The 20,765-nt window shown below is 48.2% G+C and overlaps 1 protein-coding gene across 4 annotated transcripts in view; it reads left to right on the top strand.

Annotated features, from left to right (window-relative positions):
• The window catches only part of chtf18 (CTF18, chromosome transmission fidelity factor 18 homolog (S. cerevisiae)), a 117,350-nt gene that overhangs the window by 17,840 nt on the left and 78,745 nt on the right, over nt 1–20,765 (top strand). For all 4 annotated transcript variants that reach the window (XM_086000378.1, XM_086000377.1, XM_086000379.1 and 1 more), the window contains exons 6-10: nt 3,264–3,316; nt 5,967–6,120; nt 8,926–9,156; nt 10,590–10,687; nt 11,639–11,762. In XM_086000378.1, the coding sequence (XP_085856504.1) occupies nt 3,264–3,316; nt 5,967–6,120; nt 8,926–9,156; nt 10,590–10,687; nt 11,639–11,762 (660 nt within the window). The remainder of the gene's footprint in view (nt 1–3,263; nt 3,317–5,966; nt 6,121–8,925; nt 9,157–10,589; nt 10,688–11,638; nt 11,763–20,765) is intronic.

Here is a 20,765-nt window from a genome sequence, read left to right as displayed (position 1 = left end):
CCCCTCGAGCCTGTTCTCCTCAACTCCCCTCTAAACCTCCGACCAATTACTTTAAATCTGTGCCCCCTGGTTATTGACCTCTCTGCTAATGGAAATATGTCCTTTCCATTCATTATATCTAACTCCATTTTATACACCTCAAATCAAGTCTCCCCTCAGCCTCCTCTGTTCCAAAGAAAAGAACCCCAGCCTATCCAATTTTTCCTTATAGCTAAAATTCTCCAGTCCTGCCAACATCCTCAAATCTCCTGTACCCTCTCTAGTGCAATCACATCGATCCTGTAATGTGGTGACCAGAACTGTACGCAGTCCTCTAGCTGTGGCCTAACTGTTTTATAACAGTTCAAGCATAACCTTCCTGCTTTTGTATTCTATGCTGACCCAAAACCCAGCTGCTCATATCCTAGCCCGCACCAAGTCCCACTCACTCAGCACCTCTGTTCTTGCTGACGGTGTACCAAAGCGTCAATTTCAAATTCTCATCCTTGTGCTCAAGCCCCTTCATGGCCCCTCCCCGTCTCTCTAACCTCCAGCTCGACACCCCCACCCCCCCCCCCAATCAAATTCTGTGTACCTCCATCTCATGCTGCTTGTGCATCTCCCCTCCCCACTCGCCCAACCATGGGCAGCTGTGCCTTCAGCCGTGTAGGCCCCAGCTCTGGAATTCCCTCCCTAAACCCCTCCAACTCCCTCTCTTCCTTCAGGACCCTCCTTAAAATGCGCCGCTCCGACTAACCACCTGGTCGTAGCTGCTAATATCTCCTCCTCTGGCTTGATGTCCATTTCTGTCTCGATTGTGCCATAGAAACATAGAAGGTAGGAGCGGGAGTAGGCCATTCGGCCCCTCGAGTCTGCTCTGCCATTCAATGAGATCATGGCTGATCACCCAAACTCAGTACCCTGTCCCTGCCTTCTCCCCATATCCCTTGATCCCTTTAGCCTTAAGAACTATGTGCCCTGGGGACATCTTTCTATGTTAAAGAAGCAATGCCAATGCAAGCTGTTGCCTGTTCTTTGTCTAATCATCCTGGAAACACAAGCGCCTCTTCCAGGGATTGTTCCGTCATCCTGCTAGTGCCCAGTAATTATCTGCGGATTATCATTTAATAGAGCCAAAAGCACAGTCACTCCTTCCGTGTGGAGATGAGTGCAACAGGGCTGCTGGCAGTCAGCATCCGCTCTCTATCAATGGTTTAAAAAAAAAAAAGACCTAAACAGGTAAATGGAAATTTAAGAAGGTGCTATCTATTCCATGTATTGTACATTAAAAGATTACTAATTGCATTGAAAGCTCCTATGTCAGTCGATCTGTATGGCCAACATTTGGAGGTCTCTGCCTGCACATGTTATCCTGTAGGTGGCTGTGTTGTCGGTCGTTCAGTGAGGTTGTGTAGTGTTGGTGTGGAACACCATTTCCCTGGGTCAGCCTGTGTTTCCACATCAGAGGCACTTTTGTTGTAGCTTTTTCCACATTGTTGAATGTTGAGGATGAGCTCGTTCTTTATCGATCGTAACAAATTTGGTGTGCAGAAGTAAGTGGCCATTTTCGTATGTTTTGGAAGCGGATTGTTACTCGTGCGCAAATCCTTGTGCAACGCACGGATCGCTACTCGTGCAGCAGTCATTGTGCGATGCACTGATTGTTACTCGTTCACCAGTCATTGCAATGCACTGATCGTTACTCGTTCACCAGTCATTGTGCAATGCACTGATCGTTACTCGTGCACCAGTTATTGTGCAATGCACTGATCGTTACTCGTGCACCAGTCATTGTGCAATGCACTGATTGTTACTCGTGCACCAGTCATTGTTTAACGTATCCAGACTGGCGCTCAAAGTTTGAGTGAGCCCCCTCCCACCTGTCCTGCTACAATATATTGTCGCCATGGATAAACAAACGGTACATCTCCTCTTCCCTCCCCCACTAAGGTAATAGTAACTGTGCAACAAAGAGTTGGTAACAGTAATCACTAATGTCCTGCCCACCCCATGTCGAGAGTGCTTGCCATCCCACCTCCCCGCTCCCACACTTGTATGCCTGCTTTTGCTTCCTCCTGTTCTCAGCCAGGTTTCCCTCTCCGACCGCTCCCCTCCGACCTATCCCCTCTCCTTCGACTGCTCCCCTCCGACCTATCCCCTGTCCTCCGACCTATCCCCTCCGACCTATCCCCTCCGACCTATCCCCCCTCCTTCGACCGCTCCCCTCCGACCTATCCCCCCTCCTTCGACCGCTCCCCTCCGACCTATCCCCTCTCCTTCGACCCCCTCCCCTCCGACCTATCCCCTCTCCTTCGACCCCCTCCGACCTATCCCCCCTCCTTCGACCGCTCCCCTCCGACCTATCCCCTGTCCTGACCTATCCCCTCCGACCTATCCCCCCCTCCTTCGACCGCTCCCCTCCGACCTATCCCCCCCTCCTTCGACCGCTCCCCTCCGACCTATCCCCCCTCCTTCTACCGCTCCCCTCCGACATATCCCCCTCCTTCGACCGCTCCCCTCCGACCTATCCCCCCTCCTTCGACCGCTCCCCTCCGACCTATCCCCCTCCTTCGACCGCTCCCTTCCGACCTATCCCCCTCCTTCGACCGCTCCCTTCCGACCTATCCCCCTCCTTCGACCGCTCCCCTCCGACCTATCCCCTCTCCTTCGACCCCCTCCCCTCCGACCTATCCCCCCTCCTTCGACCCCTCCCCTCCGACCTATCCCCTCTCCTTCGACCGCTCCCCTCCGACCTATCCCCTCTCCTTCGACCCCTCCCCTCCGACCTATCCCCTCTCCTTCGACCCCTCCCCTCCGACCTATCCCCTCTCCTTCGACCCCTCCCCTCCGACCTATCCCCTCTCCTTCGACCCCTCCCCTCCGACCTATCCCCTCTCCTTCGACCCCTCCCCTCCGACCTATCCCCTCTCCTTCGACCCCTCCCCTCCGACCTATCCCCTCTCCTTCGACCCCTCCCCTCCGACCTATCCCCTCTCCTTCGACCCCCTCCCCTCCGACCTATCCCCTCTCCTTCGACAGCTCCCCTCCGACCTATCCCCTCTATTGATGTAACTATTCTGTTAGCTTCTGAATTGCTAACAGCTCAATGAGGATGTGAGCATGCTGGTCCCTGTTGGCTCACATACCTGTATCCCTGTGTTTAACTCTGAGCTTGGGGGCGAACCAGCTAAATCCACTTGAGGTGATTCTGTATAAGTATCAGTCTTAACACTTGTTCCTTCACATGTCAAAACCTATTTTCTAAACATTGTGTATTTATCTAGAGTCGGCGACAGGTGTTGGAAGAATCCCAGAGGTTGAGTGAGATGCTGAATAGGTAAGTCTGGGGGCCGTAACTGAGGGCAGCCTAAAAGAAGTTAGGCTGATTGTGGGCTTCTGGGTTATCAACCATTGGCGCTGACATGAATCAGTCATTCATGAAAGAAAGACTTATGAAACAATACTGAGCGGCCTGCGGCTGGCGCTGTCCAGGGAGAGTATAAATACTCGGGCACGGGCCCAGCTTGCGCAGGACATTCTTAACAGTAACTAGTGAAGGACACAACTAGACCTCCATGTTGTAAAACAGTTGATTAATGCTTAGACCAAGTGCCTAGTAGTTTTCTTATGTCAGGCGCTCTGATTTTGACTCCATGCTTTTTAACGGGGACAGAACGTTAAAAGCTTTGAGATTAAAAAGGAAACTGCGAATGCTGTCAGTAACACAGAAATTGTTGGGAATTCACAATCGGTCAGTCGGTATCAGAAAATGAGAGGATTTTGGGTGGGAATCCTTTGCGTTAATGGATATTTGGGCGATGTGCTGGAGCATGACTGGGGCCCTGGAACTGTACCCCAGTGAGGGAGTCACGTCCTTCAGGAGAGTAGAAAAAGGGGAGGAACAAAAAAATAAGTTTTGTTGTTTTCAGTTTGGCTGTCTGGGTAATCGTGTTGATGACCTTTGAAGTTCTTTGGGGTGAACGTCAAATGTAGCAAGATAGATAGGGATGTGAAAGCTAATTCTGCCCATTCTAGCTCCTCCATCTGAAGACAGCCCATAGTTCACCCCCCCCCCCCCCCCATCATGTGCCAACTGTTTGCTAAATGATTTCAGAGTTTTGACTGCACTATCCTACCCTGAAGTCCATTCCATGTGTTGCTCTTGTTGTGACAAACTTGAGAATGAAATTTGACTCTGACCAGTTTGCACCCTTGTCCCCAGTTCACTTTGAAGCACTGTTCTGGATGTACCTTTTCTGTGCTGCTTACAATATCTCACACACCCTCTACGAGAGAGGAAACAAATTCCTTGCAGGAGGGCAGAGTTCCAATTAGGCGAGCAAGAAAGTTGGATGCTATCCGTGCTTGGACATGGCAAAGCAGATGCTTTACAAATAATTGATAAAATAGTTTAATTTTTTTTTAGTGTTTTGTTTTGAGGTTTCTAGTTTTTCGGTCTGAATGCCTAACCAGTCACTAGGAGGCGTGCCTGGGTATCTGAAGGTGACTGGCTGACCAGGCTCCTTCCGTTATCTTGCCCGAACAACCAAAATGGCAGAGATCCTTGGTTACCATCCTGCCACAACATGGAATGACCCCCCCCCCCCCCCACCACCGCAACAAAAAATATACACACTCTTTTTGGCTCCAACTGTACATTAATTCTGAATAAGTGGAGTTGCCTGGTGGAAGTGAGTGATGTACAGTACCCTGAGAGTCTTTGGAATCACTCCACTTTGAGATACAGCCTGTTAATAGCAATGAATCATTGAATCGTAGAAATTGACAGCACAGAAGGAGGCCATTTCGGCCCATCGTGTCCGCGCCGACCGACAAAGAGCTATCCAGCCTAATCCCGCTTTCCAGCTCTTGGTCCGTAGCCTTGTAGGTTAGGGCACCTCAAGTGCACATCCAAGTACTTTTTAAATGCGATGAGGGCCTCTGCCTCTACCACCCTTTCAGGCAGTGAGTTCCAGACCCCCACCACCCTCTGGGTGAAGAAAAATCCCCGCTAAACCTTCTACCAATTACTTTAAATCTATGCTCCCTGGTTATTGACCCTTCTACTAAGGGAAATAAGTCCTTCCTATCCACTTTATCTAGGCCCCTCATAATTTTATACACCTCAGTTAGGTCTCCCCTCAGCCTCCTCTGTTCTAAAGAAAACAACACCAGCCTATCCAATCTTTCCTCATAGCTAAAATTCCCCAGCCCAGGCAACATCCTCGTAAATCTCCTCTGTACCCCCTCTAGTGCAATCACATCCTTCCTGTAATGTGGTGACCAGAACTGCACACAGTATTCTAGCTGAGGCCTAACTAGTGTTTTATACAGTTCAAGCATAACCTCCCTGCTCTTGTATTCTATGCCTCTGCTAATAAAGGCGAGTATCCCGTATGCCGCCTTAACCACCTTCGCTACCTTCAGGGATCTGTGGACCTGCACTCCAAGGTCTGTTTGAACACCACTTTCTCCAGAGAGAGCAGTCAGGAGCTTGACTGGCCAGTGGCATTCAATCCTGAATTGTGCAAATTATCAAACCGCAGTTGCTTAATACAGATCCAGTTTAAATCTTCAGGACTATAAACCTGGTTTAAGATTGCACGCTACAGGAAACTCTTTTTTTTTATCCGGGACCAGCGTGGTGCAGGTTGATCAAAAAGTCCGGATTACAGAGAGGTATACTTACCAAGGTACGAGAGCCCCGTACACGGCCACAGGTGCAGGAACCCCGGTTACACGGCCGCAGATCCAGGAGTCCCTGTTGCACGGCCACCGGTGCAGGAACCCTGGTTACACGGCCGCAGATCCAGGAACCCCAGTTACATGGCCACTAATATATAGTAAAACTTACCTGAACCTACTCCTGAATTTTGCCGGTCAAGAGAGATTTCTGGATATTTAGGTGCTGGGTAAAAGAGAGTTCCCTGTACAAGGATCCTTTTTCTCTTTCTCTTACTGCTGCTTGTTTTCTTTTATCCTTGAAGCCAGATTGATGATGAGTTTGGAGTAGTTGAGAGACAGGAAGAAGCAGCTGATGAAGATGATGATGATGATGATGATGCAATTGACGAATTTAGCTCCACGCTCTGGGTTGATAGATTCACTCCCAGACAGTATACCCAGCTGCTCAGTGATGATGTAAGTAATGTAGTCAAAGTCTCACCCAGTGTGCTCACTGCACTATAAGGTGATGTTATTGTTAAACTCTGAGCTTGAGTGCTAAATATATGGCGTTCCTTTCTAAGTAAATACTACGGTAGGGTGGGGAGAGGCCATGGAGGGATTTGAAAATGAAGGCAAGAATTTTGAAGTCTGCTCACTGGAGTACGGGGAGCCGGTGGAGCTTGGAGAAGCTGGGGATTTGGTGCGAGTTGCTGCGTGCGACTACATAAGCTGCAGTGTCTTTGACGAGTTGAAGCTTGTGGGGGGGGGGCGGGGGTGGTGGCTGTCAAGGCAGGGAGACCAGCGAGATGAGCAACAGAGATACAATAGCAAAATACTGCGGATGCTGGAAATCTGAAATAGCAAGAAGTGGTGCTGGAAACACTCAGCCGGTCAGGCAGCTTCGAGGAGAGAGAAACAGAGTCAATGTTTCGGGTCGAACCCTTCGTCAGAGATGTTGATATTGGCGACACAATCCAGGACAACGCAGCCTGCTTGATTGGCACCCCATCCACCACCTTAAACAGTCACTCCCTCCACCACGTGGCTGCAGGGTGCACCATCTACAACAGAGACGTTGAGCTTCTACGTCATGAAAGCATGGACAAGGATTTTGGTGGTGATGGAGGCGTGCGGAGCGGAGGTGAGCAATGTGGAGGTGGATGAAAGTGGTAGTAACAAGGCAGATATTGGGAGGGCAGGGCACTAATGCTGTGCTCCAACTGACTTGATCTGAGGTTGCGAGCTGGGGAATTTGATGGAATTAAGGGCAGAAGCCTTTAGATGCAGGTGGGCACCAGAAAGTATGGCTTTGGGTTTTCCAATTTTAAGCTGGTAACATTCTTGGTTCATCTGAGTGTTCGTGTTGGGGATAGAATTGGAGAGTGCAGCAGCAGTCTTTGGTTTGATGGAGGAGGTCGCACCATGGAGATGGGCTGTTTGAGGAGATTGGAATGGTCAGTTGAAGACAACTGAGTGAATGAGCAGAGACACAGCGATGTATTTCCAAGTCCGGATACTGTGTAACTTGAAGGGGAACTTGGAGGTGGTGGTGTTCCCATGCACCTGCTGACCGAGAGTTACAGGCTCTCTCTCGCAGGATTCATTTGTGACTTTAAGCAGTGTGGTTTTGGTTCCGGAAGCAGACTGGAAGCCCAATCAGAAACTTAACTGGTCCAGCCACACACATACCGTGGCCACGAGCAGGTCAGAGGCCGGGTGTTCTGTGGCAAGTGACTCCCCAAAGCCTTTCCACCATCTACAAGGCACAAGTCAGGAGCATGTTGGAATACTCTCCACTTGCCTGGATGAGTGCAGCTCCAACAACACTCAAGAAGCTCGACACCATCCAGGACAAAGCAGCCCGCTTGATCGGCACCCCATCCACCACCTTAAACATTCACTCCCTCCACCACTGGCGCACCGTGGCTACAGTGTGTACCATCTACAAGATGCACTGCAGCAACTCACCAAAGATTCTTCGACAGCACCTCCCAAACCCGCGACCTCTACAACCTCGAAGGACAAGGGCAGCAGGTGCATGGGAACACCGCTACCTCCAAGTTCCCCTTCAAGTTACACAGTATCCTGACTTGGAAATACATCGCCGTTCCTTCATCATCGCTGGGTCAAAACCCTGGAACTCCCTCCCTAACAACAGCACTGTGGGAGCACCTTCACCACACGGACTGCAGCAGTTCAAGAAGGCAGCTCACCACCACCTTCTCGAGGGCAATTAGGGATGGGCAATAAATGCTGGCCTTGCCAGCGACGCCCACATCCCATGAACTAATTTTTTTTTAATCGGAGGTGGGAGTATACTTGCATGGCCATGACGTGTCCCAGGACTTTGAAAAGAAAAGAAATAATGGAGTTCAGACGGCAGTTGAAGAAAATTAAGGGAGGAGTAGTGACTTTCTTGAGCAGAGGAAATGGTGCTTGTTGCCTTGAAGGAAGTATTGACAGTGCTGGAGCATAGAGAGAAGCCGATAATGTCTGCAAGCACGTGGCTGAGGAAGTTAAGTTGGGTGGCCGGGAGCTGGGAAGGAAGATTGAAAGAGCACGGACAAGCTGTTTATCTTGGTTCGTGGATTATTTCGAAGAGGAGCAGAGGCGTCCTCAACGTCCGAAAGCACTTTTACAACCCATGAAGTCGTATTTTTGAAGAGTAATCACTATTGCATTGTAGGAAACACAGCAGCCAAAATTACGCACAGCAAGCTCCCACAAAACAGCAATGTGATGATGAGCAGATAATCTGATTTAGTGATGCTGCTTGAGGTGAAATATTGGTCAGACTAATGGGGCTAAATGGATAGCTGTTTCAAAGAGCAGGCACGATAGGCCGAATGGCCTCCTTCTGTGCTGTATCATTCTATGGTTCTAGGATGCAGGGGATAACTCCCCTGCTCCTCTTCGAAATAGTGGCGCGGGATCTTTTGCATCCACCTGAGCGAGCAGACGGGGGCCTCGGCTTAACGCCTCATCCGAAAGACGGCACCTCCGACAGTGCAGCGCTCCCTCGCCACTGCACTGGAGTGTCGGCCTGGATTATGTGCTCAAGTCTCCGGAGTGGGGCTTGAACCCACAACCTTCTGACTCCGAGGCGAGAGTGCTGCCCACGGCTGACCGCGGTGCATGGAGTGAAGCGTAATGCGAGCACCTTTCAGCGACAATCTGCAATTTGCTCCTTTTTTCTTTCTGTTGTACGCTCGCGTAGCGTCATGTTTTGCCCGCTTGACCTTTTCCTTCAGGGTTCTAAGGGTCTCGTCTCTTTTTCAGTACACCAATCGCTGCCTCCTGAAGTGGTTGAAACTGTGGGACACGGTCGTCTTTGGCCGAGAGAAAACTGTGAAGAAAAGCAAGCAGGTGCCAGAGAAGCACTTGTCCTTCAAACAGTCGCAGCAGCAGCAGCAGCAGAAACCGCAGCAGAACAAATGGAAGAGCAAGACTCAGATTACTGAGGAGATGCTGGACGCAGAGCTCGATGCACACAACAGGCCAAAGTACAAGGTAAACGGGTACCATAGCGAGCCCTTTTCACCAAACACGCTGGGGGTGACCATAAAACACAAAGCGGCTGTGAAATTAATTTTTATTACTTGAATGTTTAAAGGGGCTTATGCATTCTACTCGATTGGCCCATAATCTTAAATGCAATAAAGGGAAATAGCTGCATTACAACAGTGATTTCACTTCAGAAGTACTTCATTGGCTGTGAAGCACCTTGGGATGTCCTGAGGTGGTGAACGGTGCTATATAAATGCGGGTCTTTTTTTTCTTTATCTGCACAATTATCCGTACCTCTCTGTCACTTCTGGTTAGAGGGCACTTGGGGGCGGCCATTTTGTGTCGTTCTTTTGCTATGACGCGGGCAAGTTCCGCCACTCCAACCGCGGCTAGGGACAATGGATTATATGGGTAGATTTGCCCAGTCACAATGTCAGTGAGTGCAACTTCACGAAGTTGCAACACTTCCAACTCTAACCCACCTGAAACTAGGGTTAGAATGACCAGGCTCACTTCCCTTTCGACCTTCCCATGCAGCAGAGAGGGGAGACTTGCTGTATCCCAGCGATTGTGGCCCGGATTGGAACCAAGATGCAGAAATGAAAGGCCAGTGTTGCTAACTCGCCGTGCCACCCAGTCCCCTCGCATTTGTGCCCTGGCGCTCTCGGAAGCTCATCACCGGTCACAATGCTCGGCCACTAACCCCGTCGCCTAAACTTAACATCGGGATCTTTAAATAGCCGGGGCTTGACTTAATGAGTTTTTCTTTACCTCTCCGAGGATTTCCGCAACCTATCTGCACCAAAATAAAAACTGGAACACGGTCTTTTTATTTCGGGAAATGCAACTAATTAACTCACTTCGAGTTCAATGTCACTGTTGACGCGAGCATTTCTTTTTCCGTTATGTGACTGAAAATGAGCATTGCTGGTGAGTGCAAGCTGCAGTCCCTGAAGAGATCTTCACTGTGATCTAATTTGGGAACTCGTTGCATTGACAACAAGTGTGACTCCCTTTGTTAAAACTGTGCTGAGTTATCAATGTGTCTAAAATTTTAAAAGCAGCGGTTTTTAACAAATTGCTGCTCTACATTTGAGGACGTGCGGCCTTGAAAAATGACTGACCGCTGCTGTTTTTTGCTTCAGGCGTCCGCCGTGGCTCTGGGTAGCATGCTCGCCTCTGAGTCAGAGGGGTCGTGGGTTCAAGCCCCACTCCAGACGCTTATGTGCCCATCATCCAAGGCTGGCACTCCAGTGCACTGCCGGAGGCTCCTGTCATTCAGATGAGATGTTAAACCATGGCATTGCTTGGAAGAAGAGCAGGGGAGTCCTGGGCCAATATTTATCCCACAACCGACGTCACTAGAACGGGTTATCTGGTCATTTTCACGCTATGTAAAGTTAAGTTTGTTGGCCTATTCTTTCCCCTATCTCTAGGTGGTGCTATTGAGTGGACCTCCAGGTCTGGGGAAAACAACACTGGCTCATGTCATTGCAAAGCATGCGGGGTACAATGTCGTGGAGATGAATGCAAGGTGAGCATGAGGAATTCAACACACTGCCTTAGGGAAAAACTCACCGATGGCCCCAGTAGGCTGAGGATCGAGGGGTAAATGGTTATTTCAATCATTTTGCACCAAATTATATTTGTAGTGTTGCAACAAAACGTTACAAATTCAGTGAATTAAGCTTATAATTGCCATGTTATGAGTTTTCTATTGGGAGTGAGGGGAGGTGAGTGGGCGTGTTGTGTGTCAGTGGTTATCTTTTTCCCAGCACCCTTGAACTGTTTTGATTTCCTGAATTGAGAGTTTTACACTTCCAGCCCCTTTGGGTTGGCATTCTCTGCCTGCAGTTCAAGAGGATGATTGCACTATTTGTGTTGTAGTTGTGGAAATTTGGTTTTGCAAATGAGGCACGTGTGCACTCACTGGTTTGAATTCCTCGATTACTTGTCACTCCACCGGCCAGTCTCACTTGTGACCTGTAATCCATATTCTCTCCACGCATAGCAAAAGAGCCTTGCCAACACTCCCCATCAAGCCCCGGGCGTGAATAATAAAGCAAAAGAAATCAGTTTCTTTTGTTTTGGGTGCCCGCCGTGGCTCAGTGGGTAGCACACTCTCGCCTCTAAGCCAGAAGGTCATGGGTTCAAGGCCCACTCCGAAGACTTGTGCCCATCATCGAGGTTGGCACTCCAGAGGGAGTGCTGCACTGTTGGAGATGAGATGTTAAACCGAGGCCCCGTCTGTGTTCTCGGGTGGAATTAAAAGATCCCATGGGACTATTCGAGGAAGAGCGGGAGATTTTCTCCTGATGTACGCAGGATAGTGGAGGGCTACCAGTGCCTGTGGAACTGTAGGCCGCCCCTTCAGGAGAGGAGCGAAGCAGGGGGGGGGGGGATTGGAAAATGGTGAGTGGTGTATCAATAGGCACCTATCTATGTATGTCCTATCATAGAGTAACGCTGTTTAACTCCCATTTAGTGATGACCGCAGCCCAGAGATCTTCAAAACCAGGATCGAAAGTGCCACCCAGATGAAATCTGTGCTCGGAGCCAATGAGAAGCCAAACTGCCTGATCATTGATGAAATCGATGGTGCTCCCACGGTGAGTCCGTGTTCTGAGCAATGTTGGATAGTTAAATGTAGCTGCAATAGCTTTTAGCATCTGCGATGAACACCACAGAGAGCTGATATAAATATAAACCAGGAGTCACACCCTCAATTAAAACAGTCCCTGGGAAGGGGAACAGAACATCGCACATTTATCTTTTTTAAGCCGTTTATCTTGTCGAGCGTGGACTAGATTTTTACCAGGACAGTTCCAGGGCTTGAGCTCCACATCATAGATGAGTGTAAGCTCCCGATTTGACAGCCCTTGTTGTCTTCAGGCACTAGTTTCCCAAAATAGTCAAGCTTCGCCGTATTTTTATTCTTCCTTTCCGTGCAGGAATGAAAGTCACCTCTACATGAAAAGAAATCAAGGATCTGGTGAGAGTACTGTGAGGTGCCACTCGTTGCTTTCTGAAAGGGAACAAAACCTTTCTCGGGCAACTAATACAAGTGAGAATTCTTATTTTTAAAAACAGTCAATTATTTAAAGAAAATCTGGAAATCTGAAACAGTAAGGATCTGAAAAGAGATAAGACACGTTCACCTCTTAAGTAAAACCGAAAGAAAAACCAGCGTTTTAGTTGAATCAGGAATAAAGGGGGAAAGGGATAAAAACAGCAAATATCCAATCATAGAGAGGCAGTTAATGGGCTGAAAGACAGAGTGTGAGGTGATGCATTTTGCAGAAGGAACAGGGAGAGGCAATATACACTTAATGGCACAGTTTTAGAGTGTGCAGGGACAGAGGGACCTGGGAGTTAATGTGCATATATATCCCTGAAGGTGACGGGACATATTGAGAGAGTGGTTAGCAAAGCATATGGCTTCATAAATCGAGGTATTCAGTAAAAAAGTAGAGAAGTTATGCTGAACCTTTTATAAAGCGCTGGTTAGGCCACAACTGGAGTATTGCATCCAGTTCTGGTCACCACACTTTAGGAAGGATGTGAAGGCCCTTGAGAGGGTGCAGAGGAGATTTGCCAGAATGGTTCTGGGGATGGGGGATCTTAGCTATAAGGACAGGTTGGAGAAGCTGGATTTGTTTTCATTGGAGCAAAGGAGGTTGAGGGGTGATTTGATAGAGGTGTACAAGATTATGACGGGTTTGGATAGGCTAGACGGTGGGAAAGGCTGTTCCCACTAGTTGATGGTACAAGGACTAGGGGCCACAGATTTAAGGCTTTGGGCAAGAGATACGGGGGGGGTGTGAGGGAAAACCTTTTTACGCAGCGAGTGATGAGGACCTGGAACTCGCTGCCGACGGAAGTGGTGGAAACGGAGACACTCAATGTTTTCAAGGGGAGACTGGATAGGCACTTGAGGGAAATAAACTTGCAGGGCTACAGGGATAGAGCGGGGGAATGGGACTGACTGGATTGCTCTACGGAGAGCTGGCACGGACTCGATGGGCCGAATGGCGGCCTCCTGTGCCGTTATGACTATGACTTGCAATCTGCTGAAAGAGTGTGAGATGATGTAAGAGACCATCTCAAAGAGGTAGCGGAAAACTATTAAACACACACGCAAAAGAATGTGTAAACTCCGTACACTCGCTCATCCAGAACTCGGCTGCCCGTATCCTAACTCGCACCAAGTCCCGTTCACCCATCGCTCTTACAAGCTGCAGATCCGGAACTAAAAACCATTTTACCTTCGGTTTGTATACAGCTTATGAGAACCAGAGAGGCTGACTAAAGACAAACCAAACCAGGGATGACGTGCTGTCTTCAAGACAAATTATAAGCTCAAGTAGATACTACAGTTACGGAAGAGCGGCTCCATTTCAAATAGTTTCTTGTAGAGCAAAATGTTTATGCAAAATTTTTTTTCAAGTCTAAATATAGGAAACCTCCCTTTATAGAATGCCTCCGGTGCTCGCTGAGCTACATTGGCTGCACCTCGATTTTAAAGCTCTCATCCTTGTGTTCAAATCCCTCCATGGCCTCGCGCCCCCCCCCCCCCCTTCCCTATCTCTGTAACCTCCTCCAGTCCTACAAGCCTCCGAGATCTCTGCGCTCCTCCAATTCTGGCCTCCTGTGCATTCCCCCGCTTTCTTAGCCCCACCACTAGGTGTCCCTGCCTTCAGCTGTCTAGGTCCCAAGCTCTGGAATTCCCTCCCTAAACCTCCACACCACCTCCTTTAAGACGCTCCTTAAAACCGACCTCTTTGACCGAGCTTTTGGTCACTTGTCCTAATTGGCTCAGTGTCGATTTTGCAGTGTACGTGCCTTTAAGAGCCCCCTGTGTACTGTAATGCCGGTAATGGCCACTCGGGCTATCTAAGCCTGTATATTGTGTTGTATCAGTTAGTTCACCTCCAGACTTAGTTTCACAGGTGTTTACTGAACAAACTCCTGCCTTGAGTGTCTCTATTAACACACGGATACAACAGTGGCGACGAATTGGAAACGGACTTAGCTGCAATTCGGCAGCACCTCAAGGACATCGATTCCTCAGATGTCCAAAGTCGAAGAAAAGCAAGAAAAAAAACAACAACAAAAAACTGGTTTCACCAGCTAGCCGAGCTGGTGGCAGGTACTGCAATAATCCTTCCTGGGCAGCGGGCTGGGGCTCCATCGGCTGGCTCTGCAGCGAGGCCAAGCAGCGAAGGCGGAGTCAAGCAGAAACAGACAGGGGGGAGCACTCGGGAGACGGCCGGTGCTGTAAAGCAGGTCGGCGTTCGGACCGAGCAGAGGGGGGGAAAAGTCCCAGAGAGTCCGGCGGGAACGAGTCTCCACCTGTAAATAAAAAAATAAAAAATAATTTTTTTTTAAAAACCGCAAAAAACAGCATTGTCAGCAGCAGCAGCGGCGGGGGGAATGCGCGGGGAGCGCCATATTTTTTTCTGCAGGAAAGAAAGGGAAGCGCTATTTTTTTTCCAGGATGCCTAAGGCTGGCAATATTGATGCTTTTGATAACGATATAGAGGATTGGACCACATATGTGGAAAGAGTGGAGGTATATTGCACAGCAAATGGAATAGAAAATGATAAAAAGGCGTCCGTACTTCTAAATCTAATGGGCGCAAAGACATACGGGCTGTTACGAAACTTAATCACTCCAGCCAAACCAAAGGACAAGAATTTTAAGGAAATTGTTGATACCCTACAGGAGCACTTAAACCCAACACCGCTGCTGATAGCAGAGCGATTCAAATTCTTCAAGAGGAATCAGCACAAGAATGAAAGTAACGCTGATTACCTCACCGAATTAAGAAAGCTATCAAAGCACTGCCAATTCGGGGCAGGACTAGCAGATTCTCTTCGAGACAAATTCGTCTGCGGTCTCCTAAGTGAAGGAACACAAAAAAGGCTGCTTTCTGAGAAAGATTTGACACTGGACAAGGCTTTCATTATGGCTGTATCATACGAAACAGCCGCAAGAGGAGCTGCAGAGATACAGCAAAAGACGCAGGACTTCGGCACCCATGAAATGACACAGGGTTTCGAGAGATGTTATCGCTGCGGCAGATCCACCCATGACCAGAGGGACTGCTGGTTCAAGGACAAAGCATGCAGGCAATGCGGAAAGATTGGACACATTGCACGGGTATGCCGATCTGGACAAAAAAAATCCACGGACAGGAAAAAAAATTCAATAAAGAAAAGTACAGAAAGGTACAAATGATGACGGACAGTAGCTCCGAAGACCAGAAGAGCGATAGCGACTCCGGAAACAAGAGACTAAGCGATCTCAAATTACATAATGTAATTGCCAAAGAAGATTACCAGACCATTTGGGTTACCCTCACGATAGCAGGGTCCCCAGTTAAAATGGAGCTAGATACAGGATCAGCTCTGACCGTCATAAATCGACGGGATTACGAGCGGCTATTTCCGCATATACCTTAAAAAAAACACATCCATTATCTTAAAAACATATACGGGGCAGAAAGTATACCCCAAAGGAAAAATAAGGGTGCCTGTTGTATACAACGGCAAGGAAATACAGAAGTTGTATTTATATGTTCTACCAGATGGTGGTCCACCGCTGTTGGGACGTGAATGGATCAGGAAGATACGTTTAGACTGGCACTCCATTCAGGCACTGACGGTGACCAGTAAGAAAAAAAATGATGACGACGTCATACCTGAATGATTAAAAGACATCTTGGCCAACGCCAAGGAAGTGTTTCAAGAGAAACTAGGAACCTTGAAAGGCATCACCGCCTCAATAAAAGTGGAAGATGCGGCAATTCCCAAGTTTTTTAAGGCAAGGCCGGTGCCATATGCAATTCGTCCAGCAGTCGAGGCAGAGCTGGAGAATTTGGAAAAGGCAGGCGTATTATCCAAGATAAATTGGAGCGAGTGGGCAACACCCATCGTCCCAGTCATGAAGAAAACGTTGAATAATGATAAATCTGAAGAACCGAGAAAAATTCGCATCTGTGGGGACTTCAAGGTGACTGTAAACCCGGTCCTTCACACGGTACAGTATCCTCTTCCGAGGATAGCAGATATTTTCGCCTCACTATCCGGAGGGAAACGTTTCACCAAAATTGACTTGGCACAGGCATATCTACAGATGGAGGTTGAAGAGGCCTCTAAAAAGTATCTCACGATAAATACACACAAAGGCCTGTACCAGTACAATCGACTGGTTTTCGGAGTAGCATCAGCTCCAGCTATCTGGCAAAGAGCTATGGAGCAAGTCCTCCAAGGGATTCCGGGGACTCAATGCTACCTAGACGACATCCTTGTAACAGGAGAAAACGACAACGAGCACCTTGCCAATTTGGAGCAGGTGCTCACTAGGCTGAAAGAACGGGGCCTACGAGCAAATCGCCCCAAGTGCGAATTTTTCCAGAAACAAATATATTGTGGCCACATAATTAATAAGGAAGGATTGCATAAGTCACCTGAGAAAATTGAAGCGGTCATAAAAGCCCCAGCACCTGAAAATGTTTCACAATTAAGGTCGTTCCTGGGATTGATAAATTACTATCATAAATTTTTACCGAACTTATCAACTCTTCTGCACCCTCTTAATGAACTGCTACAAACAGGAGTAATTTGGAAATGGAGCGAAGACTGTAAACGTGCCTTCCATAAATGCAAAGACTTAATCACGTCCAAGGAAGTTTTGGCTCATTACAACCCATCACTGCCAATCAGACTGGCGTGCGATGCATCCCCTTACGGCGTAGGAGCGGTATTATCGCATAGATTCCCTGATGGCTCGGAACGGCCGATAGCTTTTGCGTCACGCTCATTGAACTCAGCTGAGCGTAACTATGCCCAAATCGACAGGGAAGCACTCAGCCTGGTATGGGGAGTGAAGAAATTCAACCATTACCTACACAGACAAAAATTTACCTTGTTGACTGACCATCAACCCCTCCTCTCCATATTCAACCCTAAAAAGGGTGTTCCCATTATGACAGCGCAAAGGCTACAGAGGTGGTCCCTTTTTCTAGGGGCACACCAATATGACATAGAATACAAAGGATCAAAACAGCATGGGAATGCTGACGGTTTATCGCGCCTACCGTTGCCAACGGTAGAAGAGGCACCTACAGTAGACCCAGTGGAGATGTTCCACTCTACCATAGTGGAATGTCTACCGGTGACAAATTCTACCATTGAAAAGGAAACGCGAAATGACCCGACTCTCACGAGTCTACGATTTAACGGTGAAGGGATGGCCAGCACATGGCGAACCACTGTTGCCAGCATTCTCGCAAAGAAGAGAACAGCTGTCAGTGTGCCGAGGAACCTTGATGTGTGGATCCAGAGTGGTGATTCCACCCAAACTCCAGGATAAAGTGCTAAAGGAGCTTCACGAGGGGCATCTGGGTGGAGTGAAAATGAAGAACCTAGCCAGGGCGTTTGTATGGTGGCCAGGTATCGATGGAGACATCGAAGAAATGACCAAGAGCTGCCTAGGATGCCAGAAGGTCCAAAACGCTCCACCACAAGCCCCTCTACATCCATGGGAGTGGCCCTCATCTCCATGGCAAAGGGTACACATCGACTTTGCTGGTCCATTTATGGACTCAATGTTCTTAATCGCGGTTGATGCACACTCCAAGTGGCCGGAGGTAATAAAGATGTCCACCGCCACCACGGAAAAAACCATCACAGTATTAAGGACCATATTTGCCAGGAATGGGCTGCCTGAACAGATCTGTTCTGATAATGGACTGCAATTTGTGTCCGAAGAATTCAGGAAGTTCTTAAAAAACAATGGGGTTAAGCACTACACGTCAGCCCCATACCATCCCGCCACCAATGGATTGGCTGAAAGGTTTGTCCAGACCTTCAAGAAGGCCATAAAGGCCATGGGTAATGAAGACATAAAACTTCAGCATAAGGTAGATAACTTCTTGTTTGCATACAGGAATGCAACACATATGGTTACAAACCAAACTCCCGCCATGATGTTCTTCAATAGAAGCCTAAGATGCCGGCTGGATTTGATCAAGCCAAACATCAGAAGGGACGTGGAGAACCGGCAATTTCAAGACATGAATGAAAGGCCAACTAGAACCTTCCAGATAGGTCAACAAATTTTGGCCTGGGACTACCGTACCGAGAAATGGCAGCCTGGAACTATTTGCACACGACTCGGACCGCTGATGTATACCGTGGACATTGGAGAAAGCATAATAAGGTGCCATGCTGACCAGATCATAGTGTCATCCGAAAAGGGACAACCTACACCACAACTCTATACGCCTAATGATGAAGTAGAGATACCCATAGTATCTACCTCCGATCTGGTGATACTGGAACCAGATGAACCCGACACTGGCATTCAAGCCGAATCAACCTTGCCAAAAGAACCTACTACACCACCAGAAACTACTACACCACCGAGGCGTTATCCGGACCGAGTCAGGAAGCCTCCAGAGAGACTGACTTATAATTGATTAACTGCAGCAATGTGTAGATTATTGTTCTTGTAACATGTAATTAATGATTACTTAAATTATTATGTACTGGTTGGCTAAAAGGGGAGGAATTGTAGTGTATGTGCCTTTTAAGAACCCCCTGTGTACTGTAATGCCGGTAATGGCCACTCTGGTTATATAAGCCTGTATATTGTGTTGTATCAGTTAGCTCACCTCCAGACTTTGTTCAGTAAACACCTGTGAAACTAACTCCTGCCTTCAGTGTCTCTATTAACACACGGATACAACAGATTTGTCTGGTCATGCTTCTGTGAAGTGCCTTGGAACATTTCGCTACATTAAAGCCACTATATAAATGCAAGATTGTTTTGTAAATATCTAAGATTGTGAGAGGCTACCGAAGGAAAAAGGGCAATAAATTGGTGGAGAAATCACAGATCTGAAATGCTGGCAATACAGTTGGTCCTGGGAGGAGAACAAAAGAGCAATACCCATAGCATCTTCTCTGGTCTGAGCTGGCCAGCAGCAGGGGGAGGGGACAATGGGCCAGGGTTTCTGCCCCTCATTGCTTGTCAAGTAAGCCGCGCTGGAATTGCCGCTGTGTGACTGCTGGATGAGGACTGCATTCCATGATTTTTCGTGATTTCACTCTCCCTCTCCTTGCACTCGACTAGCCCGCTTACGTTCACTGTTGCACATATTGAAACATATAAGATTGTGAAGGGGCTTGATCGGGTGGATGCGGTGAGGATGTTCCCAATGATGGGTGAAACTAGAACTAGGGGGCATAATCTTAAAATAAGGGGCTGCTCATTCAAAACTGAGATGAGGAGAAACTTCTTCACTCAGAGGGTGGTAGGTTTGTGGAATTTGCTGCCCCAGAAAGCTGTGGAAGCTACATCATTAAATAAATTTAAAACAGAAATAGATAGTTTCCTAGAAGTAAAGGGAATAAAGGGTTACGGGGAGCGGGCAGGAAATTGGACATGAGTCTAGGTTCGGAATGGTCATGGCCCTGTGGGTAGTGGAGCGGGCCCAGGGGCCGTGTAGCCTTGTTCTGCTCCTACTGTGTTCTAATTCTGTTAGATTTCAGGAGATGGTTTTATTCCTGTTCCTGGCTGGGGTGGAGATCGCCTTTACAGAAGGTAAGTACTGTAGAAAATATAGGGACAGAGTGATCTCCTGGAAGAATTTCGATCGCCTAGATGGGTCGGAGAGGAATTTCCCAGATTTTTTTCTCCCAAATTGGCCATTGGGTCTTTATCTGGTTTTTCGCCTCTCCCGGGAGATCACATGGGTTCGGGTGGATGCAGAGTGATAGAAGATTTGAGGTTAGGATCAGATCAGCCATGATCTTATTGAATGGTGGAGCAGGCTCGAGGGGCCGATTGGCCTACTCCTGCTCCTATTTCTTATGTTCTTATAAATAACGTTCACTACGGGAGGTATGGGAGAGCATCTGGCACCTGTGGGGCTTCATCCCAGCAAGGAGTCCGTGCCTTCGAGAGAGATGGGGAGAAGAGTCACAAGATAGCGGGGGGAAAAAATGATAAAGAAAAATCAAATACTTTACAGGAGCTTGCAACTCACTGTCGGACTTCATTGTGAATGCTTTTTAATCCCCTGTACCTTCAGGTCCTAATCTCAGCCGTGGCATTTCCCCTGAAGGCCTGGCTCTTATTTCTAAGCACTTTGATATCTCACTCAAGTGACCAGTCTTCATAGAACCATAGAATGATACAGCACAGAAGGCGGCTGTTCGGCCCATCATGCCTGTGCCGGCTCTTTGAAAGAGCTCTCCAATTAGTCCCACTCCCCCGCTCATTCCCCATAGCCCAGCAAATTTTCCACTTTGTGTTTAGCCAATTCCCTTTTGAAAGTTACGATTGAATCTGGCTCGACCACCCCTCAGGCAGTGCATTCCAGCATAACTATTCGCTGCTTGCACTTTTTTCCTCATGTCGCCTTTGGTTCTTTTGCCAATTACCTTAAATTTGTATTCTCTGGTTACCGACCCTTCTGCCAGTGTAAACAGTCTCCTTATTTACCCGATCGAGCCCCTTCATGATTTTGAACACCTCTATCCCCAATCCAGTCAGTTGCTGGGCTATCAGACCATTGGGGTTAGCGTCTCTCAGCTGACAA

The sequence above is a fragment of the Somniosus microcephalus genome, chromosome 11 (genome assembly GCF_052327205.1).
Source record: "Somniosus microcephalus isolate GS21.2 chromosome 11, FLI_Smic_1.0, whole genome shotgun sequence".
In the NCBI taxonomy this organism is placed as follows: domain Eukaryota; kingdom Metazoa; phylum Chordata; class Chondrichthyes; order Squaliformes; family Somniosidae; genus Somniosus; species Somniosus microcephalus.
Note: the sequence above shows the minus strand (reverse complement) of the source record. Positions and strands in the feature narration are given on the sequence as shown.